This window comes from Scomber japonicus, chromosome 9, assembly GCF_027409825.1.
Source record: "Scomber japonicus isolate fScoJap1 chromosome 9, fScoJap1.pri, whole genome shotgun sequence".
NCBI classification, from domain to species: Eukaryota; Metazoa; Chordata; class Actinopteri; order Scombriformes; family Scombridae; genus Scomber; species Scomber japonicus.
Window position 1 is genome coordinate 18,635,712 of NC_070586.1, and position 25,331 is coordinate 18,661,042.

A 25,331-nucleotide genomic window follows, 5' to 3' on the forward strand; every position below is an offset into this window, starting at 1 on the left:
AAGGTGAGCCGAGACAACAGACACAAACACAGAGATAAACAGCCGTGAGAATGAAAGGGGGGGGGGGGGGGGGAGGGAGGAAAACAGGGCTCAGAGCTGACAAGGTTATCTAGCTGTGTGTGCCAACTCTGAAAAGGACTGGGCTGTCTAAATGTCAGCACAGCCTGGAGCAGTGAGGATATGCACTGAATAAGATATGCAGTCAAGAGATATGAGAGGCACAGAATGAGACGGGGCAGAGGGATCATTTATCACTGGACATTGTCGATAAGAACCACACAGAAATGTTAATTGCATGTAAAACGAATAATTGAAACCCTCGAATGTGAGCAGCAAGTGACATGAAAGTTTAGTGAGAGTCAAGTCAATAAAAAAATGATTGATAAAGGATGTGATTCCTCAAGTTTGAAAGCATTTTGAAATATGCCAGTTTTTAGACTTGCAGCATTTCAATCTTCAATATATAAATGTAATAACTGAACACATTAATCAACAAAATACAAACTTACATACAGTGTCTTCTATAAAGTGCTTTAGGGCCTCTTTGCCTCTATGCTCTTCACTACTATAAATGCTGGTTTTAACTTTTGACTGTAGCACCCTCTGAAGGACTTTGTTGATTACTGCAGCTAAATACATAAAAAAGTGATGACTATAAGGGGGTGATATTATGGGATATTTGACTGTTAAAAAGATGTGGACTAGCAAGAAGTAACAAGTGTATAAATGTGGTTGGTGGTTCATTCTATCATTAATGGAATATTTTAAGGGATAATTCAATATATATATTTTTTTAACAAACTGAGGGTTAAAAAAAGTTTTATCTACAGCCTCATCAATGTGTGAACTTTCCGCTAATCTGTGCTCTGGGATGATTGATGACTATGACACAGCTGGAAGGGTTTGTGTTTTCATTTATCAATATAAACACTGACAAGGCCTGTGTTAGATGAACACTCCTACTTTCTACAGTATGTGTATGGTACTGAGGGCCTCTTTATCAGCAGAGTCAGAAGGTGAGAGAGAGAGATAATCAACATAGGTCATGTTTACCATGATGTTCTGAATGTACATTGTGTAATAGATATGTGTTGGAAAACAACCTGAAACCAGAAAAGTTTGACTATAAACACATCATGGTGATATTATCACAGGATTAGACAGATTTATTTGCTTTCCCCATTCACTTTATAATGTAATATATATATTTATATAATGGATGCAAAATGTGTGCATCCCATTTATAAAGACCGACAGAATATTGTAAGCTGAAAAATGTTACACGTACGAAATGCAATACTAGAGTATGATAGATCTACACCAGACTTTCTATTATTGTGAAATGTTTTAATTTAGAAACACAATAAACACAACTGAAGTCAAACTATGTATAACTGTAACTCAGTTCAATAGAGATAATTGACCTTTATATATACATATACAAATATATATATAAATATATATTTGTTCAATCATTCAGTTAAGCTATAAATATTGCAACCCTAAATAAGGCAATAAACCGCTATTCTTTTGTTGACAAGAAAAGGTTTAAAATATAGTTTGACGTCCATCATTATAGTACATTCCAGAGAATAATACCCTGTAAAAGAATATTTGCATGATGCAGAGAGTGATAAGTCTCGGCAAAATTTCCAAGAACACTTAATGTTCAAAATAGTTTTCTGCTCTTTCACGTCTTTCATGTTCTCTCTTTTGATGTCATAGCAGCTGCTCTAAGCTTACAGTCAGCATTAGAAACTAAAATCTGAATTTTCAGAGAGCAAACAAAACCCTTTAATGGGGATCAACATCTTCTATTATTTATTTATTTTTAAATGGTCTCATATGTTACGATAAAAGAAGGTAATAGGTGGAAACTTCAGGAACTGTGTAATAAAAATAGCACAACGACAGGTAAGAGGAACATTTGTTGCTGATTTGGTGCTTTAGACATGGTTTGCCACTTGTCTAAAGTTTATATACCATTATTAAAACAAAACTTGGATACTTCAAGACACTGCAGAATAAGGATGTCTGTTAGCTCCCAACAAGTGGTCAGCAAACTTAGTGGAGAAAAACAAGAAAGTGGTAGGTGGTTTCAAGAAGAGTCTCAAGCATAAAGAGGCTGGTAGCCGCTCCTTTGGCTAGTTTTACAGGTGATCACACATACGCTCAGCATCCCAAAGAACTGCAACAAGAAAGACAAAAGTAATCAGACACAAACCCCCAAAATGTAAAAGCTCAAAATGGTATGTCACGAGATGAAAAAAGTTGGGGGTTGTAAAGAGGATATAGAGTATAATGCGAAGCCTCATTCTTTTCCAAAAGAGGCTCAATATGTTTACGTGTGATGTGCAGCTCATTGCGCTGACAGCGTGTGCTGGTTATACTGACAGGTGTTGTCCTTACCTTGATGACGGCAAAGCCCAGAATGACCAGCATGGCATAACCCAAAACATCCTGTAGGAGGCGCTCCAGCTTGGCCTCACAACCCTAAAATACAAGTGCAAGCACAGTGTGAGAACACACCAACATAGGGATGGAAAACAATGAAGGCTTAATGTTAAGTCATAAAAACATAAAAAATGGTAAAAAACAAACAAACAAACATTAATTCAACATAAGATAGGTCTTTTTCAAAGTCTCCTTAGCAGAAACATATACACATAAACAATAAATAATCCCAAACACAACAATAAATATGAAAAGGTTACTTAAGAATACAAAAATCCCGATGCTACAGTATGATTTACCTCTACATTAAGCAGGTCTGGCTGATCCATTCTGCCGGTGCACTGGGTGGTGCTGTTCTTACAGCACGACACAGGCACTGTGTTGTTGTGGCTTCTAAACCAGGTAGTGTTGGACCAGTTGGTGTAATTCTTAACACCACAGCACTTCAACTGAGTGAGCACAGACAGCAGTTAATATAGAACCCAAAAAGAGTCCAAAATATATGACAAGGAAAAAAGTGAAAAGAAAAGAGTGATACTGTGTGAGAGGGAGTTGCAGGGAAATAAAGACATTATCTGCTATATCTCTATAATGTTCAGTGAGGTATATAGGGGTTTTAGGGATGTGTGAAGTCTCACATATATTTTTAACTTGCACTCTTTCAATCAACTTCCTTTATTTTCTACTTCAGTGAGTCATTTCCTACATGCCCCACAATAAAAAAAACCCAGACTTGTGAACGTGTTGCATGTAGAGCGTGCACAGGTAGACAGCAGTAGCTTTTGTTTGCTCATATTGTTAACAATGACTGTACTTTTTCCTTTAAAAAACACAGTAATTTGTCATGTAGAAAGGATGAACTAATAGGTTGAATCAGTCATGGTTGGCTTGGAAATGAGTCTCATTTAAATATAACCCAGCCTTTGACATAAAAGAAAACAATTTAATTAAAATAAAATAAAATTAGAGTTCAGCTCTATTTGTTGTCATATGTTGACTACATTTGGCCATTTATCAACAGAAATAATACAAATTCATCACCAACAAAACAAAATAGACCCAAATAAGGTGATAGTTATTGGTGTTTTAGATTTTTTCTCTGAAGGCGAGACAGAAAGACGAGAAGAACAAGAAATGGGAAATGAAAGCAAGCAAACTCTGAGGGCACAAGCCAAGCAGACAAGGTTGAAAAGAATGAAAATCACCATAAGAATGATTTGTCAGCTACAGTATAACACCAACCTGAGTCTGAAGGTAGTCCACAGCTTTGGTCTCAGGATCCTGTCCATCGTACTTTGCGAAGGTGTCACTCATAGAGCGCTCCAGGTCTCCATTTATCTGGACAAAAGAAAAATACAAATAGTATACAAATGTTCCAGAGCAGATTTAACATGATGGTATTGATATAATTTACTGTCAGGGGTAAAGTGAGAGAGTACACCTATATGTGACTGTGACTCACCTTTCCTTGGTAGATGAAGCTCAACACCAAAGCGGCCACCTCAGCTGCAAAGATCACCATGATGATCAGAAAGAACTAGACAGGAGAGAAAGAAAGAGATACTATGAATCAAAAGTAAATTTCACAAATTAAGAAAACCAAAATGAAACATCAAAGGCAACAACTATAGTAGTAACTGAAATGACAAGTTTTCTTCTGCATTTCCATCTATAGACTCAACAGTTGTCCATGCAAGAGTACATTCCTCTTCTCAATGCTACTTTCACTCTCCTTTTCCCTCTGGAACACACACACACACACACACACACACACACACACACACACACACACACACACACACACACACACTTCTCACTTACAAAGCTGAGGCCGACTTTGGATTCTCTGAGTGTGGCACAGCATCCCACCAGACCGAAAATGAACATCACCACGCTGACACCGATGATGATAGCGGCAGGGATCAGTGTGTACTTGTCCTGGATGAAACTGTTAAAGTTGTCATAGCTCCTGATCACATAAGCACCGACGTAAGCCAACGCCGCTCCTGCAGCCTGCCAGGACAAGAAAAAAGCAACACAATATGTCAGAAGTGTCTCATTTATGATTGTCAAGTTAACATTATGGTTTACAGAGGGAATAAACATTTAATATGGCGAATAAAGAAAAAAGTAATGATCCCACTGAAATAAAGATAATTATTAGATTAGATTGTTATCATCTGAATGTGCTGACCTTTTAAAATGATAAAACCGAAGGGGGAGAGCTAAGAGCTTTACTACAGTCTACTGTCCTATTTTGGATGTTTTGGACTCTAGCAATTTAGGTTTGCACTAGATGATTCAACTTACAACCTCAACATACATTGAGTTTGCTCTTATCAAAGCAGATTTGTTGAAAAGGAGATTTGTCGTATGTCTGCTGTTTCTTCTCTCTTATTCTGTATGTTATATAGCCAAAAACTGAGCGAAAAGAGCTATGTTTAACCTTCTGCAGTAGGGTCCAAAAGACTGAGACCACTTTCCCATTCTTGAATAGCACTTTTGGACTCTACTGTATAATTAGGGATTTCAGAAACACACATCAGTCATATGGTCCTATTCTGTAAAAATGACATAGTTATAGAAGAGAATGGTAGTCTGCCTGTAGACATGAATATCATCAAATAAAAAATGAGAACAAAGCCCCTTGTTAGAGATTTGTTACCTCTTATTATCTGCTGTGATCGCGTGATGAACACAAGCTGTAAAGGTCACCAACAGTTCCAGTTGAATCAGATGTGCAATAGGCATTAAATCACACCATCATCACGACTATTTTGCCATGCCTCAGTAATGAGGTCATCAATCATGAGACTTCATATGTGGTATGAAACAAGCCTGACTACAGGGATTGTTTTATAAATCTCATTTTATTAACATTTTATTACTCATTTTGTAACATGACACAGTTATTTATTCAGTTTATAGTATCTGTCTGCCAATCTAAATCTCTAAACCCTCTTGAAAAATAAAAACAGCTGTTACAGAAACAAAGACTGAAGTATTAATCTCATTAGCGGTACTCCTGACTTCCCTTTGCCCTTTGAAACTCCCTGTCAGACTGGATTCCAATACTGGTCTGTGATAAAAGGAACCAAACTGCGATGAAAAATAAATGATGAAAAAGCAAAATCTACCACTGATTTCACATATCGGAGGAGGGAGTGATGAAAGTTACAGAATTAACAGATACCATATGCCAGTAAATTATTGTTTTAGATGAAGCCACTATGTTTTTATGTTGAAAAAGTCAGAAATACCCCCCCCCCCCCCCCCCCCTTATACATTATGTGCTTTTGTTTGTTCTTAATAGGTGGGAATGTGTATTTTACTTGGCCTAACAATCATTCATCCTTCAGTTCTGTCTCATGACTCACTTCTCTTAATCACTCCATAGTCACGGGATCCCTGTGGGGTAGTTAGTCCATACCCCCCCCCACCTCTCACCCCTAATCTTTCCAGAAACTCTGATCTTGTGCCTAAGAAGCAGCACAAAGAGGCTTACACAGCATATAGCGTTCATGCACTGTGCCACCTCTGTGGAATGTGAAGAAATCTCTCTGGGTAATATTTCTTGAACTACAGGGATGATATTTGAGTGTGGCAAATGCACTGGAACTATATTTTAGACCAGGTTTCAGGGGCAGCCATTATGTTACTTTTGAAAATTTGAAAATAGAACAGGCATAGCATATCTGCTCATGTGCTTGGGAACAAATTAACCTCTTAAACTCTAGATTTTCTCCTTAAATCACTTCTTAGTTTGTCCAATTTAGAAACAAAATATATATTTTCCCCCCAGTATTGTACAGTAGTTGTTCAGTGGATATTTTTATACTAATTTTCTCTATATTCAGGCCTACATGTTTGGTATCTTTGGGATCTTCACTAGAAATTGGGTTACTCAGTATTTAGCTAGAATAACTTGGCTTTCAAAATATGGCCTTGCCAGTGGGTCAGACAGTGCTTGAGTGGTTAATTTGATATTTTGGTTGTCTTACAAGTTTTCCAACTAATCTGTCTTCTGCTAAAGTTACAGTCAGTCCTCTTTACCAAGCAAGTCAGGTCAAGGCCAGTCATTCTGGCAGTGATTTAAAACAGCCCAAACAATAAAATCTGATGATGAGCAGTAGGGGCTTTCCCTATTGTTTATAGAGAAAGTGGTAACCCCCCAACACACTGACGTTTAAGACTATATGTACTAATACATGGACTTTGGTTGTCCATGTATGACGTGTGCTCTACAGTAAACATGACATACTACATAATTGGGCTACAACTGTATGAGTTTCTACTTTGAACCTAGAAGCCTTTGTTGTATGTGACATATTTTTGCCATATGGTAGGGAAATGCTGTATGTCTGTTGCCTAGCAAGTTAAAAAAAAAAAAAAAACAATAGCTGGACTTTGGAATATAGGTAAGTGTAAGCAAACAAGAAAGTAGAACAAGATAAACCGTGACCTGTATTCACCTTTGCAAACACACACAGACACACATACTCTCTCAAAGTAATCTAATTACAGAGATACACAAGTTTACTGGGTTGTTTGAAAACCAATTTTTCCTCTAAATGACAGACAGGAGGACTGGCAACTGTTTGCCAGTGAGGTCAAATGAGGAAAGAAACCCTGCAGTAGCAAACATTAGGCGACTCTACATCTTACCTTGACTGAAAGCCACAGACTAAATTAACTCTGGCCAGACTTTGATTGTGAGTCAGAGATCACACAGGGCTGTCTCACAGTGTTACAGTAAATATCCGGTCAGCTAATATTCCACTGAACTGTGCTCGACTGAAATTCACATTACTGGAAAATGTTACACATATAGCTTTGTGACATATGAAGAATGTACTTGGCAGATGAGGACTATGTTGGGGTACAGACAGTCAAAATGAGGAAGTGCAGTACAGTGAAGGCAGGCAATGAGGCAGGCTAACATGATGTTTACCAAAACGTTAGCCTACGTATGGTGTAAAACTTTGGTGTAAAACTTTATACACACATGACACAATAATAATAAACAGCGATGATTTACATAAAATGACAAGTCACCAAACCCACATCCTAGAAAGCACGTCTGTATAAATAAATGTATCTGCAGGTGGAGTAAATGCCACAACTTACCCAAAATACCAAGCTGAGAAAGAGGAGGACGGTCTTTGATGTGATAATTCCGCAGTCCATGTTGTCTGATGGAGGTGAAGGAATGAAGGGATGTGGAGTCGCTGCGATCCAATTTTTATCCGCAAGACACCGAGCTGCTGCTGCTGCTGCTGCTGCGCTGGTCACAAGTTTTCTCAATCTGTCTGCCTACGGTGATCACATGGTCACATGCTTCGGGGAGGAGAACAGAACAGGTTTTACATCATTCCTGCTGAGGGGGTCACATCATCACACAAATACACCACTCCTACAAAGAGAAAAAAAATCCACAGTAAAATAATAAAATTGTGATGTGTGTTGAAAATTATTTATTTTAATACTGAGACATGACTTTTTGTGTCAGTTGTTAAAACGTCAACTATTTCCATTCTCTCTGGTGGATTTTGTCTGTTGAGGCATTTTACTTCTACAGTAAAAAAAAGAAAATCCTAGTTATTCATTCAGGTTACACAAGAACATGACTCTCATCACATGAATGTAAGACTGTCATAAACCCGTGGATTCATTGAATGAAAATGTCCTGTGGACAGTCAATAACAATGAAAGAAAAGATTCAGATCTCCATGAGCACCTACTGAGAACACTGTAGGAATAAATCACAGTAGATACTTATTGTTACAAAACAACAGCTTTATAGAGGCAGCTAGGGGCCCTCACCGGATGATGTGATGAATACTGTTGATTAAAACCACATTTAACAGCCCATTTACTTACTATGGAAGTTTGAAGGAACACAGCGCAATACACATACAAATCCTTGCCTTATATGCCCTGCTACAAATTATACATATATTTGTATGTATATAGGCTATATATATAGTACTGTAGTAGTAGTAATGGGAGAACTGACATTCAGATATTGGTCTACATGCTAATTGTGACCTTAATTCTTTGGATATTAATGCAGCTCTCTGTAAACATACATCTTTGTACTTGAATACTTGGACTGCTTGGAAATGTACAACATCAACAGGATACTAACAGCCTTCATCAAGAACTCAATGGGGCTGTGGGAAATGACTCTGGACACCAATTCAAAGCAAAGTGCATAAGTTGCCATCAAGTGCGGCATATACAGGGATGCAAATAGGTAAGGACTAAAAAAGCTGAGTACATGATGTGCGGGGCGGGAGGGGGGGGGGCTCACACTCACAGCATACAGTATGTATAGATATATATAGATAAAGTTATTTTAATTATGATATAACATATTGCCAATAAAATAAAGTAAAGTGCAAATATCCTGTATCACACAAGTAGAACAACACACTTCTAATTTGATATTACAAATCCAGTGATCCGATGTTTCCCACAGAATTTTGAGAGACTATGGTCATTGGACCTCTGCCCAACCCTGTAGGGGGGTCAGGGGACATGCTCCCTGAAAATGTTGTAACTTTTTAAATCAAATACATAATACTGGTGCACTCCGAGAGCAACATTAAAGAGTATTAATTAATAATTAATTAGTAATTTAACCACTGGTTGTATGATGATGACACACCCACAGACATAGGAAATACATTTTAACAGTTAATAAATGTAAAAACAACCATCAAATAAGATTAACGAAGTTCAACTTGTTAATTTCTGAGGAACGTGTAAAATACTCTCCAGTAAAAACCTTTTTCTACATTGTTTCAAATTTGCGCTGTGTTTCTTTAAATAACTAAACTAACTGTCTTTGCTTATCAATGAAAGACTTGAATTCTATAGATGACTTATAAGTTGATCAGGATCAGAGTTGATTCATTGTACAGATGGAAATAAAGATTTCTCAACCTTTTTCACACTGAACCAAAGCTATATTGCTGCTGTGTTTTAAATAGCACCCTGGTGTTTCAGATTCAGAGGTTTGAGGCTGAGCTGCAGGATTGCGTGGAGGTGTGTGGGGAAGTTTATTTGTGCTGTTGAACATAACCACTGTGAAAAAAAAATCAAAATAAAGTTTTATTGATCTGATTCACCAGCTTTCTTACTGTCACTGCTCCATCACTTCATTCACTCTCTACTTTGCTTCCACTGTAGCCACTCTGTCCCCCATTCCATGTACAGACCTTTCATACAGAACAGCGAGGCGGAATAAAGTAGCAGTAAAACAGACTCTCTGAGATTAGAGCAACGCCACGAAAAGTGACAGCAAAGTATAGCAGAGGCTAACGTTAGCTGCTCCTCTCTTCTGTCTCAGCTGGGGCGGAGCTGAGTCCTCCATGTGCAGCTGAGACAGGGACAGCAGTGGTTTTTTTTGGTACCTAAATCCACTGAGGCCTGCTTTACTGTTGCCCGTCATTGTTTACACAAGACAAGTGTGGTTGAATGGTATCAAAGAGAGGGAAGATGAGCAGAACTGAGGGGGTTGAACTACCAGAAAGCAGCATTGTAGATGTACAGGTCAGCTACAAATACCGTGGGACCCTGCAGGCAAATGGGAACTATGAGGAGGCTGCCCTGCCAGTCATCAGGTACCCCACTGGTATAATAAACTGGCTAAAGGAGGACATAGAGGCCACTGAAACAATCAAGATTCAGGAGTACATCAGAAACAAGAACAGGCATTTAGTACAAGATCAATAGAGGTGGGGGTTTACCACATCAGACAGGACCCAAGGTGCAGGCTGTGCAAAGATGCTCCTAAGACAGTTAGCACATAATAACGGGGTGATGCACGCAGGAACAGTGTACATGGAATGCCATAACCAAGTGGCTGGCATAGTATACAGGAAAATCTGCACTAAGTATGGGCTGGAAGTCCCTCGGTCAGGATGGAAGACACCTCCTAAGGTGGTTGAGAATAGACGAGTAGAGATCCTGTGGGACTTCCAGATCCAGACTGACAAACTGGTGACCGCTAACCAACTGGAAACTTTCTTACTTTCATTTCTTTCCTTTCTCTCTTAGATATACAGTAAATAAATAGAGAAACCTCAACAATCTGAACTGAAAACAGTTTCAATAACTCTTTGCTCATGAAAGTAAAACTTGTGGTTTTATTATGGCAATATGTCAGTCACACCTACACCAAACTTGAACTGTGTACAGTATATACAGTGTTAAAGCAGGTGGAACGGTTTAGGTAAAGGAGTTCTTCTCTTGGTTTTTATTAAGATTACAGAACTAATACTTTTCTAACCCCAGCTCCAACGTGAGCTTTCTTCATTACATATTTATTCAGTGACTGCAAAATTGTAAGTCAAGAGGGAACTGACTTCCCGCTGAAAATCATATATTCATCATGATGCTGAAATATGTGATATGTGTGTGTGCGCGCAATGGATGTTTGTGTGTAACAGGAGGAGGCGCTATCTGTGCACTACAGGCAAGGTTTTACAATTATCTCCCTCCCTCACACACGCACACAACACACTCTACTTTTCTTCATAAAAGAAAGAAACAAGTAGAGGAAAGTGTGCTTATCCAAGAAATGTGTTGTTTTACAATATTGGTTGTTCTATGACAAAATAAAACCAAACCAAATATAAATCCATCTGTATATGTCTACTGGTCATTTTGAATTTGAAACAAATAACATCAAAGATAAGTTTTTAGTTTAATTTTTGCATCAGCATTTAATACAAATGAGATTACATTTTTTTAAAGGCATCTGTGCCAAAACATTGCAACCTGCTATCAATTTCAAATAAATAAACAGGCTATAAAGACTGATACTATAATATAAGTTATTGATGTTTTTATTACTGCTAAACACTTGATTTCATCAATAATCTTTGTAAATGCAAGTCAAATCAGGCCTACATTTTCAAAAAGGATCTGAGAATCAAATTTTTCATCAGTAGCTTAAACTATTTGATTACATAATATGGAAATACACCTCAAACTTGTTGATTGTGCCTTCACTTAAATAATTAAATATGCTGCATTAAACACATGCAGAAGAACACAATATTTCTAAATAATATAAATGCTATTTCATGTTTGGAGTATGATTAATGAATTAATGGTCTCTGACTGAATACATATTAAAATAGTCTAAACTACATCATACTAAATGCACTACATGGTATCTGAATGTGTAGTGCAGTTTGGCATTTATGCATTGATTCCTTTGCGCTTGATTTAATTAATCTAATTTCTACGCAAAGGACATAGTCCATTAAAGGCTCATAATGAAATGATGAAGTCTTAGCCTTACATGTCATCATGTCTTGGATAAAACGATTACAATGGCTGTCAAATCGTAGTCAGATCTGGCGTTTTTAAATAAATAATTAGATTATTAATAGAAGATATACGCATAAAATGAATATATCCCTCGCTGGTGATTTCTTAAAAAGTGGGAAATTTAAAAAGGCCCGCGAATTTATATCTTAAATTCGTTTTTCCTGTCGCCCCTCCTCACAGGCTGATAACTCTTGTTTTGGCTAAGGTCCATCTCCATCTCCCTCCATACAGCAAAGACAAATAGTACAATACAGCAATACCAATAGTAATATTATATGCGCATAATAACATAAAAATGTACTTTTAGTACAAACGTCATCATTTCACTTAAAAACAGTCCTGCTGGAATCCTGGAATTTATTTTTATTTTGAATTCACTGTATGATGGCCCTGGTGGACAACTGTGTTTCTTTGGACAACTTTAAATGAATTTAATTAGCAAAAACAGTTTAAATTACATTAAATTCTGCGGGTAACATATCAGACACATTACTATTTATCCATTTTTAATTTGAAAAGTTTGTACTACATTGTTTAGATGGTGTATTCTTACTGAAATGTTCAAAATACACATTCTAAAATTATGCTTTACAACTATCAGCGTTTAATTAAGCTACAAACTTTAATATAATTTATCAAATCCCCAAATTATATGCATATATATGCAAATAAGATCATGCTGATTCTTATTATGTGCTTCTCGTATGTCTATTTAACATTTTAAGCATGATTTTTACAGAATAATCCAGCTGGAGAAAACACAAACTGTACCAAGTTTGTGGAAGAAGAGGAGAGGCGCACTTTGGTGGCGGGGTTCACCCTACACGGTTCTCATCAGGGCTATATAAACTGTCAAGAGGGCAAGCAGAGATATCACTCTGACCCCAGTCTGACACACACTCTCTCTCTCTGTGAACCTCACTCACTGGATCCTGATATTAGAGCTTCAACAATGTCTTCAGCTGTAATTCCTTTGACCTTGTCGGCTCCGGCCAAATCTCCCAAGAAGAGAGCCAGGTCTGTGAAGAAGAAGACTGGTCCCACAGTGTCAGACCTGATACTGAAGGCCATGTCTGCGTCCTCAGGTCGCGGTGGTGTGTCCCTGGCAGCACTGAAGAAAGCTCTGAAGGCAGGTGGATACGACGTGGTAAAGAACAAAGCCAGAATCCTCACCGCTATCAAACGTTTGGTGATCAACAAATCCCTGGTCCAAACCAAGGGCACCGGCGCATCGGGCTCCTTCAAGCTCAACAAGAAGGCCCCCAAACCCAAAAAGAAGGTGGTTAAGAAGAAGCCGGCGGCGAAAAGGGTCAGGAAGACCAGAGCAAAGAAAGCAGCTGGTGCCACACCAACCAAGAAGTCACCAAAGAAGAAGAGGAAGGCAAAGAGTCCTAAGAAAGCCAAGAGGCCCGCTGCAGCCAAGAAGCCCAGGAAGCCAAAGAGTCCCAAGAAGACCAAACGCAAGGCCACCAAATCTACCAGAACCAGGGGTGCAGCCAAGAAGTAAAAACTCTCAGACTGAACACTAAATGCTGGCCAAAAGCGTTTCTGATTGCTTTTGATTTCTATGTGGACTATACCTCTGCATTCCAAGAGCTTGAGTGTGCTTTTTATGTTTTGTTACAGTTTTTCTATAATAGAAAAATACTGAACCGCTGTTTACACTGCTCTTCCTGTCGCCATCTGCCATGGTCTTTACTGAATTGACATTGCATTTGTGTGGAACAATAAAACTATTTTCATTTGAAGCACCTGTCCTCTGACTTCATTTTTTGAACACAATATGACGGGATAGGCTTTCACTATCCAGGAACTCTTTGAAAAATAATGTTGTACACAATATGAACCTGAGAAAAGTCAAACTTAACCGAGCCTTTATACATCATGTTTCAGCCAGTATTAAAATTTTAATTTCAGTTCATTAGTCCTTTTCAGTAGTCATATCACCACTTAGTTCAAGGTCTCAGAGCTAAAAGAACTGTTTTATTCGTTCGTTAACATCTGACTAATCATTCACGTTTTTTTGTACTCACACCCACTATTTTGGCGCATATTTGCTTAAAGTTTTATCCGTTTGATTACGTCACGTAAGAGAACGCCCAAGAGTGCGCGTAACGTTTTGGAGTGATGCTAACAGTGTCATTACGCACCGTTACGCACGGGGAGCAAAGCGTCTGTAGCCCTGTCTATTCACACATACGATACAAACAGCAACTGTGGTGACAAATTACCTTGAATAAAACACGTCTATGTGTCGATAATGATATCTCAAACCCAACGTTACACGTCACTGTCACGCAGATGCAAATTAGAGGTTGAACAAGCATACACAAAAAACACAACTAATATTGTTAAACATCTGGTTTGTTTGTTTTGTTTGTTTTGTTTACAGAGAGTTCAATCATAGATGGATAACATAAGAAGATAATTGGGTGGGACCAGGTTGGTCATGCAACAGCGGGTGATGACACTCGACAGCTGGCAAAACGCAGCTAATCATCACTGACAACAGTGAGGCTTGAGGGGTGTGACAAGCTGTGTTCGTTGGGTTTTCCTCTTATCTTCAGCAGAAAAAAAAACAGAACTGGAGTTCAGCGCGGGTGAAGCAATGGGATCGCCCAGCTGATGACTGTTGACATGAGAGAGCTTTTGGCATGAGAAAGGTAGTGGTGCAAAGAGATGGAGCCGCCACTGAGAATAGGTCAAATCAATTAAGCACATACGAAAAAGGATTCAAGTGTTAAAATCCATGTTCATACATAACTGATAATCGTGATACTACATGCTGAAGAAGGGGGATGTTGAACTCTTGAGTGAAGGTGTTTTATACTGAGTGTATGTGGAGTTCATCAGTCGAAAAGGTTCATATTGCCACCTACTGGATGGATTCAGTAACAATTAATTCACTGGAGAGTCAGGAAGGAGTGCTTGCAATTGACATTTTCATTACGGTCATATTTTACTGTACTGTAACAAGTAAAGATTGGCAACCATTAAACTATTAAAAAATATATATGTTCTTTTTATATCTAGCCGACCCATTGGAGGGAAGGGGATGGTCAGAGGTAATCATTTATTGCCCATGATTGATTCATGTAATGATTACTGCAAACAATCAAGGAGAAATTACACAGGTGATATGACAAAAGACTTCAGGTAATTTATTAGCACACTGTTCTAAACTAACATTGCACTTTGATCTAATTCTTCAGTACTAGTTCATGGTTGGAAAAAATGTATGGTTGGCAGTGACTCAATCAGAAATTCTCTGGACATTCCCAGTGACGGAGGTTCATGTGACATAGTACAAACATGTGAAAACACTGCCACTTCCTTTTTAAAAAAAAAAATCAGGTCTTGCTTTCATATCTGCTTTTAGGTGTCGTTAATAAAAGGAAGTAAATTTTACTTTGAAAAAACAAATCCTGGAATAGAATACCAGTACTTATTAAGTGTTAGCCTGGATCCCTCAAACTCTGCTAGGTGTAGGTTAAGCTTAAACTTACATTTCAGTTTTTCTTTGTCTTATCACCCTCACTCTTTTTGGGACACTGGCTTTCTTTCTTTCATTTGCTTATTTTTCTTTAAAATGATGTCATTTGTTTTTTCATAGGGGAATACAGAATTACATTACACCCAAAATAAAAACATAGTTACTGTTCATGATTCATGATGTTTACAAGTGCATGCACCAAAAATCCTTTAGTGTGCACATTGTTCTAATGTTAAAGTTGAAAAAACTCTTGGCATAAGAAGGTTCTTGTGACTTCCGCATATTACTCTCAGGTTATTTCAGGACACTGTAGTTTTATCAGCAAAGCAAACTGACAGAGAGAGCACACACCATATCACAATGCAAGTTCCACAGAGAGCTGTGTAATAATAATAATAATAATAATAATAATGATGGTTATGATGGGGGTAGAGAGGAGCTCAGTGCAACATCTGAAGTCCCCTGGTAGTCCAGGCCTATAGCAGCATAGCTTGGGGCTAGTCCAGGGCAAAAAGGAAAGTGGCAAAAAGGAATGCCTACTCTTAAACGTAGACAGTGTTTGTCTCCTGGATCAAAACTACATGATTTTTCCACAGGAGAGGGGAACCTGATAGTTGAAGGTTCTGTCTCTTATCCTACTTTTGGGGGCTCTATGAACCAAGTCTGCATTCTGGGAGCGCAGCATTTTTGAGTTAATAGGGTCCTATCGACTTTTTAAGATATGGTGGTGCCTGACCATTAAGTGATTTATAGGAGAGAGGGGTTTTACATTTAATCTGGATTTTACAGGAAACCAGTGCAGGTACGATCTTTTTTCCTGGTTTTTGTTATGATGTGTAGCTGAATTATGGCTAAGCACAATAATGTCTGTTTTGCAAGTCATCCAGGTCTTTGTGTCCTTAAGACATATTTAAAGTTTAGTTAAGTTTATGACACTTTGAAGATCTGTGATAAAATAAAATGAGTCATAATTCAGTGAAAGTATTCTGGTTTAAATCTTTGACAGAAAATCCCATTTTGGCCAGTTGATTTATTTTACTTTTCTGTTCTAAAAAGGTAGTCTATTGTATTTATACTTTGCAAATTAAATTAACATGCAGATGAAAGGGAAATCACAGCCACACCTTTTTACATAAGTTGTTCCTGTTCATCATATGATACATGGCACATGACAAGGAAGGAGGAACTTGGCTTGACCTTTATATTCTATCATCCTAGCCTTCACTTCTGATATGGTCATGATGAAGGCAGCAGTGATCCTCCTGGCTTTCTTTTTCCTCCATGTCGGCTCGTCAGTCCCTGTCAGCCGCCCCACAAACTGGCTCAGACAATGTCGTGCCTCCACCAACCTCTCCATCACAGCACTGGAGGTGCTGCCTGGAGGAGGCTGGGACAACCTTCGGAACATGGATATGGGTCGAGTCATGAACATCAGCTACCTCCAGTGCCAGACCACTGAGGACGGGCTCTACCTCATCCCAGATGAGGTGTTTGTTATCCCCCACAAGGAAACAGGAGTGGAGACCAGCTCAGAGATTATCAACTCCTGGCTGGAGCAGAAAAGCACAACATCTCGAAGCATAAATGCAGACGTATCATTCCTCTCGCTGCTGAATGGCAAATATTCTTCTGAGAACCAGAGGATGAAAACCCACCAGGTCAAAGACTCTTCAACTACAGCTAGAGTTCAGGTGAGTTCTGTATTTTTCATAATTTGAATGTATAAAATGAACAAGCATATAGTCATAGGCAAAGTTTGTTGATCAAGAGCTGAAACAAATCTCAAAATCATTTTGTTTGAGTATAAATTAAATACTACTAGCATCATGGTTCGCTCATATATTTGTTTATTGTGCTGTGCTTCAATATTCCTATATTTATTCAGTTTATATAAAAGAGGCAGTGTGCATAAATAAACCATGCTTTAGGCTATTTGTATCTGTAATTACATAGTAATTTTTAAAAGGAAATAAAAAATAAACTGGAACATGTACAGCAAAAAACAACAAAAAACTAAATTATAACAGTTAATGATGTTTAATGATTTCCTTTTAAGGTTCGTAACTTCATCTACACAGTTAAGGCTTATCCAGACTTCAATCTGGACTTCCGCTTTGCTCAGCAAGTCAAAGAGATAGCTGATGCCATTGAGAACAACCAAACAAGGAATGCAGCCTACCTCTCAGAGAAGATGGTGCTGGACTATGGAACCCATGTTATCACCAGCGTCGATGCCGGGGCTACTTTGATGCAAGAAGACTACCTCCGTTCTTCTTATGTGTCAGACAGTGCGTCTGACAGTTCCACTGTCAAAGCACAGGCTGGCTTAAACTTTTTTGACAAACTCAAGTTTGACATAAGCAGTCAAACTACCCAACAGAGCTCATTACTTCAAAAGTATCAGTCCAATATTCAGTATTCCATTATTCAAAGCCAGGGAGGTGGTACACCTTTCTATCCTGGCATCACTCTGCAGAAGTGGCAGGAAAGCACCAGAAACAATCTGGTTGCTATTGATCGGGCAGGATTTCCCCTACACTACTTTATAAACACCAACACCTTCCCTGACCTGCCACAGCCTACAGTTGGCAAAGTGGCAGTTACAGTGATTCAAGCCGTAGAGCAGTACTACAAGGTCAACACCCGCCCTGGCTGTGTTGACATCAACTCCAAGAACTTTAACTTCCAGGCCAACATTGATGATTCATCCTGTGAGGGCCCTGCCACAAACCTTAGTTTTGGGGGTGTCTACCAGCAGTGTATTCCTATCAGCCGAGATGCAGGCCCCCTTTGTGAAGCCCTGGCCCAGAAAAACCTAGATACTGGTGACTTCTCATGTCGTCCACCATACACCCCCACTTTACTGAGATCAGAAGTGAGACAACAGGGTTACACCTTGTACCAATGCCACGGAGAAAGCTATGACTGTGGGTTTTTGGGGTTGTTCACTTGTCATAAATCAGTGTGTCAGGACAACTACTATGTTCGCTCTGCTAAGATCAACACCTACTGGTGCTCTGTAAATGGAAAGGCTCCAGACAACTCAGGGTATCTATTTGGAGGCATATACAGCCCCTCTACTCTGAACCCCCTCACCAACACAAAAAGTTGCCCCTCAAACTTCATTCCAGTGAAGTTTCTCTCAGATGGCCAAATAATCTGTGTAAGCAATGACTATGAAACTGGCACTAGATTCTCAGTGCCATTCGGAGGACTCTTCAGCTGTGAGTCTAACAACCCACTGGCAGGGAATCAACGTCGCTGCCCTCCCAAGTTCAGTCAGCACCTTGCTACAGTGAGCGATGGCTGTGAAATTCTTTACTGTGTCCAGTCAGGACTGTTCACAGGTGGAGATCTGTTACCGATCCATCTTCCTCCTTTCACTAAACCTCCGCTTGTTAGCATGCAAGCCACCAACACTGTTATTGTGATGACTGAGGGAGAAAAGAGCTGGGTCAGAATAGGGCAGACCAAGATGTGGAAACTGGCCACACCAGAGGAAATAAAGGAGACTGTACGAAAGCTTAACCTAGATTCGAGTCAGATGTCTAGTGCAGGAAAGACAGGGGTAGCTTTTGCAGTCATGGGTATGGTGGTGCTGGTGGTTGTAGGAGCAGTACTGCTGCTAAAGAGAAGGAGGCGGCTGTCTGGGTTTAGGACAGCTAGAGGGTATGAAGAAATACACGGAGAGGTTGAGTGTACTGAAGGGGAGAGGGAGGAAGACAGGGAGACAGAGCAGATTGAGGCTTGAAATATACGCAAGGCATTGACACTCAAAGGTAGAAGTATCTGGTGTCACAGATTTTGTTTTTAACTTTCTTGTTGATTTTACACATCACCCCAGAAATCACTGTTATGTATCTTCTATTTTTTTTTAAATGTTTATGTAGTCAAACTTCTAATGAGTTGTACTTTGCATTTATTATTTTTTCTTGTGAAATGTTTATGTAACCAGTCAGCTATTCACATTTAAGAATTGCTAGGGGCAGTAAATTTAACAGTTTTGGAGAAACAATTAATTCTAGAATTTCTCCTGATAGCATAGTGTGTGTGTGATAGCAATGTTTAGCATAAGTATGCAACAACACGTCATGATTCCAGAGCAATCTCCCACTGAAATCAGCAAATGCAACAGGGAAAGGCAAAGAGCTTGTTTCCAAAGGCCACAGTGTATAAATACTGCCCCCTTGAGGCCAAAACTCACAACAGCATGTAACATTTTTTACTTTGCATTTAATTACTTGAATCCTTTATGGGATGTTGATTGAATGTAGCATTGATAAAACCGTTTTACAGTGTACATTTATATAAACAGAAGCATAATGATTTTTTTGTCTTGTACTTTGCTTTTTATATCATGTATGTCAATATTAAGCACTTCAGTACTAATTAAAGCAATGCAAAAACAATTTCATGACTATGTGTCAATATTTATGTAGTATTTATCCTTGTTTTGTCTCCAGATATGAGACATTTAGAAGTGACCTAAATTCTCTATAAATACCCTGATTAGTGGTCCCTTTGGTACACACTCTGCTAGGTGTAGGTTAAGCTTAAACTTACATTTCAGTTTTTCTTTGTCTTATCACCCTCACTCTTTTTGGGACACTGGCTTTCTTTCTTTCATTTGCTCATTTTTCTTTAAAATGATGTCATTTGTTTTTTCATAGGGGAATACAGAATTACATTACACCCAAAATAAAAACATAGTTACTGTTCAAGATTCATGATGTTTACAAGTGCATGCACCCAAAATCCTTTAGTGTGCACATTGTTCTAATGTTAAAGTTGAAAAAACTCTTGGCATAAGAAGGTTCTTGTGATTTCCGCATATTACTCTCAGGTTATTTCAGCACACTGTAGTTTCATCAACACAACAAACAGACAAATAGAGGACACATCATATCACAATGCAAGTTAGGGCTAGCCCGGGGCAAAAAGGAACGCCTATATCTCTTATTAAACGTAGACAGTGTTTGTCTCCTTGATCAAAACAACATGATTTTTCCACAGGAGAGGGGAACCTTATAGCTGAAGGTTCTGTCTCTTATTCTACTTTTGGGGACTCTAGGAACCAAGTCTGCATTCTGGGAGCACAGCGTTTTGAGTTAATAGGGTCCCATCAACTTTTTCTTGACTGACCATTAAGTGATTTATAGGTAAGAAGGATTTTAAATTTAATCTGGATTTTACAGGAAACCAGTGCAGATACGATCCTTTTTTCCTGGTTTTTGTTATGATGTGTAGCTGAATTATGGCTAAGCACAACAATGTCTGTTTTGCAAGTCATCCAGGTCTTTGTGTCCTTAAGACATATTTAAAGTTTAGTTAAGTTTATTACCCTTTGAAGATCTGTGATAAAATAAAATGAGTCATAATTCAGTGAAAGTATTCTGGTTTAAATCTTTGACAGAAAATCCCATTTTGGCCAGTTGATTTATTTTACTTTTCTGTTCTAAATAGGTAGCCTATTGTATTTATACTTTGCAAATTAAATTAACATGCAGATGAAAGTAAAATCACAGCCACACCTTTTTACAAAAGTTGTTCCTGTTCATCATATGATAAATAGCACATGACAAAGAAGGAGGAACTTGGCTTGAACTTTATATTCTATCATCCTAGCCTTCACTTCTGATATGGTCATGATGAAGGGAGCAGTGATCCTCCTGGCTTTCTTTTTCCTCCATGTCGGCTCGTCAGTCCCTGTCAACCGCCCCACAAACTGGCTCAGACAATGTCGTGCCTCCACCAACCTCTCCATCACAGCACTGGAGGTGCTGCCTGGAGGAGGCTGGGACAACCTTCGGAACATGGATATGGGTCGAGTCATGAATCTCAGCTACCTCCAGTGCCAGACCACTGAGGACGGGCTCTACCTCATCCCAGATGAGGTGTTTGTTATCCCCCACAAGGAAACAGGAGTGGAGACCAGCTCAGAGATTATCAACTCCTGGCTGGAGCAGAAAAGCACAACATCTCAAAGCATAAATGCAGACGTATCATTCCTCCCGAAGCTGAATGGCAAATATTCTTCTGAGAACCAGAGGATGAAAACCCACCAGGTCAAAGACTCTTCAACTACAGCTAGAGTTCAGGTGAGTCTTGTATTTTTCATAGTTTGAATGTATAAAATGAACAAGCACATAGTCATAGGCAAAGTTTGTTGATCAAGAGCTGAAACAAATCCCAAAATCATTTTGTTTGAGTATAAATTAAATACTACTAGTACCATGGTTCACTCATATATTTGTTTATTGTGCTGTGCTTCAATATTCCTATATTTATTCAATTTATTTAAAAGAGGCAGTGTGCATAAATAAACCATGCTTTAGGCTATTTTTATCTGTAATGAACAGGTGTTACACAGTAATTTTTAAAACGAAATAAAAAATAAACTGGAACATGTACAGCAAAAAACAACAAAAAACTAAATTATAACAGTTAATGATGTTTAATGATTTCCTTTTAAGGTTCGTAACTTCATCTACGCAGTTAAGGCTTATCCAGACTGCAATCTAGACTTCCGCTTTGCTCAGCAAGTCAAAGAGATAGCTGATGCCATTGAAAACAACCAAACAAGGAATGCAGCCTACCTGTCAGAGAAGATGGTGCTGGACTATGGAACCCATGTTATCACCAGCGTCGATGCCGGGGCTACTTTGATGCAAGAAGACTACCTCCGTTCTTCTTATGTGTCAGACAATGCGTCTGACAGTTCCACTGTCAAAGCACAGGCGGGCTTAAACTTTTTTGACAAACTCAAGTTTGACATAAGCAGTCAAACTACCCAACAGAGCTCATTACTTCAAACATATCAGTCCAATATTCAGTATTCCATTATTCAAAGCCAGGGAGGTGGTACACCTTTCTATCCTGGCATCACTCTGCAGAAGTGGCAGGAAAGCACCAGAAACAATCTGGTTGCTATTGATCGGGCAGGATTTCCCCTACACTACTTTATAAACACCAACACCTTCCCTGACCTGCCACAGCCTACAGTTGGCAAAGTGGCAGTTGCAGTGATTCAAACCATAGAGCAGTACTACAGGGTCAACACCCGCCCTGGCTGTGTTGACATCAACTCCAAGAACTTTAACTTCCAGGCCAACATTGATGATTCATCCTGTGAGGGCCCTGCCACAAACCTTAGTTTTGGGGGTGTCTACCAGCAGTGTATTCCTATTAGCCGAGATGCAGGACCCCTTTGTGAAGCCTTGGCCCAGAAAAACCTAGATACTGGTGACTTCTCATGTCGCCCACCATACACCCCCACTTTACTGAGATCAGAAGTGAGACAACAGGGTTACACCTTGTACCAATGCCACGGAGAAAGCTATGACTGTGGGATTTTCGGGTGGTTCACTTGTCATAAATCAGTGTGTCTGGACAACTACTATGTTCGCTCTGCTAAGATCAACACCTACTGGTGCTCTGTAAATGGAAAGGCTCCAGACATCTCAGGGTATCTATTTGGAGGCATATACAGCCCCTCTACTCTGAACCCTCTCACCAACACAAAAAGTTGCCCCTCAAACTTCATTCCAGTGAAGTTTCTCTCAGATGGCCAAATAATCTGTGTAAGCAATGACTATGAAACTGGCACTAGATTCTCAGTGCTATTCGGAGGACTCTTCAGCTGTGAGTCTAACAACCCACTGGCAGGGAATCAACGTCGCTGCCCTCCCAAGTTCAGTCAGCACCTTGCTACAGTGAGCGATGGCTGTGAAATTCTTTACTGTGTCCAGTCAGGACTGTTCACAGGTGGAGATCTGTTACCGATCCATCTTCCTCCTTTCACTAAACCTCCGCTTGTTAGCATGCAAGCCACCAACACTGTTATAGTGATGACTGAGGGAGAAAAGAGCTGGGTCAGAATAGGGCAGACCAAGTTGTGGAAACTGGCCACACCAGAGGAAATAAAGGAGACTGTACGAAAGCTTAACCTAGATTCGAGTCAGATGTCTAGTGCAGGAAAGACAGGGGTAGCTTTTGCAGTCATGGGTATGGTGGTGCTGGTGGTTATAGGAGCAGTACTGCTGCTAAAGAGAAGGAGGCGGCTGTCTGGGTTTAGGACAGCTAGAGGGTATGAAGAAATACGCGGAGAGGTTGAGTGTACTGAAGGGGAGAGGGAGGAAGACAGGGAGACAGAGCAGATTGAGGCTTGAAATATACCCAACGCATTGACATTCAAAGGTAGAAGTATCTGGTGTCACAGATTTTGTTTTTAACTTTCGTGTTGATTTTACATATCACCCCAGAAATCACTGTTATGTATCTTCTATTTTTGTTTTTTTAAATGTTTATGTAGTCAAACTTCTAATGAGTTGTACTTTGCATTTATTATTTTTTCTTGTGAAATGTTTATGTAACCAGTCAGCTATTCACATTTAAGAATTGCTAGGGGCAGTAAATTTAACAGTTTTGGAGAAACAATTAATTCTAGAATTTCTCCTGATAGCATAGTGTGTGTGTGATAGCAATGTTTAGCATAAGTATGCAACAACACGTCATGATTCCAGAGCAATGTGACTATGACTATGTGACTAATGACTATGTGTCAATATTTATGTTGTATTTAATCCTTGTTTTGTCTCCAGATATGAGACATTTAGAAGTGACCTAAATTCTCTATAAATACCCTGATTAGTGGTCCCTTTGGTACACACTCAGCTAGGTGTAGGTTAAGCTTAAACTTACATTTCAGTTTTTCTTTGTCTTATCACCCTCACTCTTTTTGGGACACTGGCTTTCTTTCTTTCATTTGCTCATTTTTCTTTAAAATGATGTCATTTGTTTTTTCATAGGGGAATACAGAATTACATTACACCCAAAATAAAAACATAGTTACTGTTTAAGATTCATGATGTTTACAAGTGCATGCACCCAAAATCCTTTAGTGTGCACATTGTTCTAATGTTAAAGTTGAAAAAACTCTTGGCATAAGAAGGTTCTTGTGATTTCCGCATATTACTCTCAGGTTATTTCAGCACACTGTAGTTTCATCAGCACAACAAACAATAACAAACAATAGAGGACACATCATATCACAATGCAAGTTAGGGCTAGCCCAGGGCAAAAAGGAACGCCTATATCTCTTATTAAACGTAGACAGTGTTTGTCTCCTTGATCAAAACAACATGATTTTTCCACAGGAGAGGGGAACCTTATAGCTGAAGGTTCTGTCTCTTAATCTACTTTTGGGGACTCTAGGAACCAAGTCTGCATTCTGGGAGCACAGCGTTTTGAGTTAATAGGGTCCCATCATCACCCCAGAAATCACTGTTATGTATCTTCTATTTTTTTTTTTTTTTTTAATGTTTATGTAGTCAAACTTCTAATGAGTTGTACTTTGCATTTATTATTTTTTCTTGTGAAATGTTTATGTAACCAGTCAGCTATTCACATTTAAGAATTGCTAGGGGCAGTAAATTTAACAGTTTTGGAGAAACAATTAATTCTAGAATTTCTCCTGATAGCATAGTGTGTGTGTGATAGCAATGTTTAGCATAAGTATGTGTAGCAACTCATAATGTAATAATGGCTCATAATGTAATAACAGCTCATAATGTAATAAATTAAATGTAATAAAAGTTCATAATGTAATAATTGGCTCATAATGTAATAAAATCTTGAGCGCATAACGTAATAACGCCTTTGCGCATAATGTAATAATGTAACATTATGAGCCCAACTATATAGCAACTCATAATGTAATAACAGCTCATGATGTAACACTGGCTTAAACTGTGACAAAAGTGTTGCATTATGACCATTTCTTTACCGTTGCCGTTCCTGCAGGGTGAAAGGACTTGCTTTCACCTCTGTGATTGTCTGTCTGTATGTAAGCAGAATCACACAATTTCTGCAAAACGTGGTGGAGCATTAAGTCCATAATGGCCACACCTGCACATTGACTACTCGAATCACAATCCATGCAGTAAACCACCTGGCATTTTGGCTGAAGAGCTGCCTGATGTTGGTTGCAAGGCCACTATTGCGTCCAGCTGCTTTATATAACCTGCTAATATTTATACAG

The 25,331-nt window shown here is 38.9% G+C and overlaps 4 protein-coding genes across 4 annotated transcripts; 3 read left to right on the top strand and 1 right to left on the bottom strand.

Annotated features, from left to right (window-relative positions):
• Nucleotides 1-997: 997 nt before the first annotated feature.
• Nucleotides 998-7,750, bottom strand: tspan36 (tetraspanin 36). Its single transcript, XM_053324721.1, has 7 exons — nt 7,582-7,750; nt 4,276-4,467; nt 3,917-3,991; nt 3,697-3,792; nt 2,754-2,903; nt 2,410-2,493; nt 998-2,188 (listed from the first exon to the last, which is right to left on the bottom strand). Exons 1-7 carry the CDS (start codon nt 7,639-7,641, stop codon nt 2,111-2,113), a joined length of 735 nt encoding a protein of 244 aa, XP_053180696.1. The 5' UTR covers nt 7,642-7,750; the 3' UTR covers nt 998-2,110.
• A 4,940-nt stretch (nt 7,751-12,690) lies between these two features.
• Nucleotides 12,691-13,539, top strand: LOC128364531 (protamine-like protein). The gene has a single exon (XM_053325079.1). The coding sequence runs from the start codon at nt 12,752-12,754 to the stop codon at nt 13,304-13,306; it is 555 nt and encodes a 184-aa protein (XP_053181054.1). The 5' UTR covers nt 12,691-12,751; the 3' UTR covers nt 13,307-13,539.
• Nucleotides 13,540-16,533: 2,994 nt separating this feature from the next.
• Nucleotides 16,534-19,692, top strand: LOC128364684 (macrophage-expressed gene 1 protein-like). The gene is made up of 2 exons (XM_053325275.1): nt 16,534-16,983; nt 17,349-19,692. The coding sequence occupies exons 1-2, from the start codon at nt 16,534-16,536 to the stop codon at nt 19,041-19,043; spliced, it is 2,145 nt and encodes a 714-aa protein (XP_053181250.1). The 3' UTR covers nt 19,044-19,692.
• Nucleotides 19,693-20,832: 1,140 nt separating this feature from the next.
• LOC128365047 (macrophage-expressed gene 1 protein-like) lies at nt 20,833-23,579 on the top strand. The gene is made up of 2 exons (XM_053325664.1): nt 20,833-21,390; nt 21,766-23,579. Exons 1-2 carry the CDS (start codon nt 20,932-20,934, stop codon nt 23,458-23,460), a joined length of 2,154 nt encoding a protein of 717 aa, XP_053181639.1. The 5' UTR covers nt 20,833-20,931; the 3' UTR covers nt 23,461-23,579.
• The last annotated feature ends 1,752 nt before the right edge of the window (nt 23,580-25,331 follow it).

Coding starts and splice junctions, on each gene's coding strand:
- LOC128364684 (XM_053325275.1), top strand. CDS start 16,534: ATGAAGGCAGCAGTGATCCTCCTGGCTTTCTTTTTCCTCCATGTCGGC. Junction 16,984..17,348: donor CAACTACAGCTAGAGTTCAG/GTGAGTTCTGTA, acceptor TTTCCTTTTAAG/GTTCGTAACTTCATCTACAC.
- LOC128365047 (XM_053325664.1), top strand. CDS start 20,932: ATGGTCATGATGAAGGGAGCAGTGATCCTCCTGGCTTTCTTTTTCCTC. Junction 21,391..21,765: donor CAACTACAGCTAGAGTTCAG/GTGAGTCTTGTA, acceptor TTTCCTTTTAAG/GTTCGTAACTTCATCTACGC.
- tspan36 (XM_053324721.1), bottom strand. CDS start 7,641: ATGGACTGCGGAATTATCACATCAAAGACCGTCCTCCTCTTTCTCAGC. Junction 3,992..4,275: donor CCAAAGTCGGCCTCAGCTTT/GTAAGTGAGAAG, acceptor TCTCCTGTCTAG/TTCTTTCTGATCATCATGGT. Junction 2,904..3,696: donor TGGACTACCTTCAGACTCAG/GTTGGTGTTATA, acceptor GTGCTCACTCAG/TTGAAGTGCTGTGGTGTTAA.
- LOC128364531 (XM_053325079.1), top strand. CDS start 12,752: ATGTCTTCAGCTGTAATTCCTTTGACCTTGTCGGCTCCGGCCAAATCT.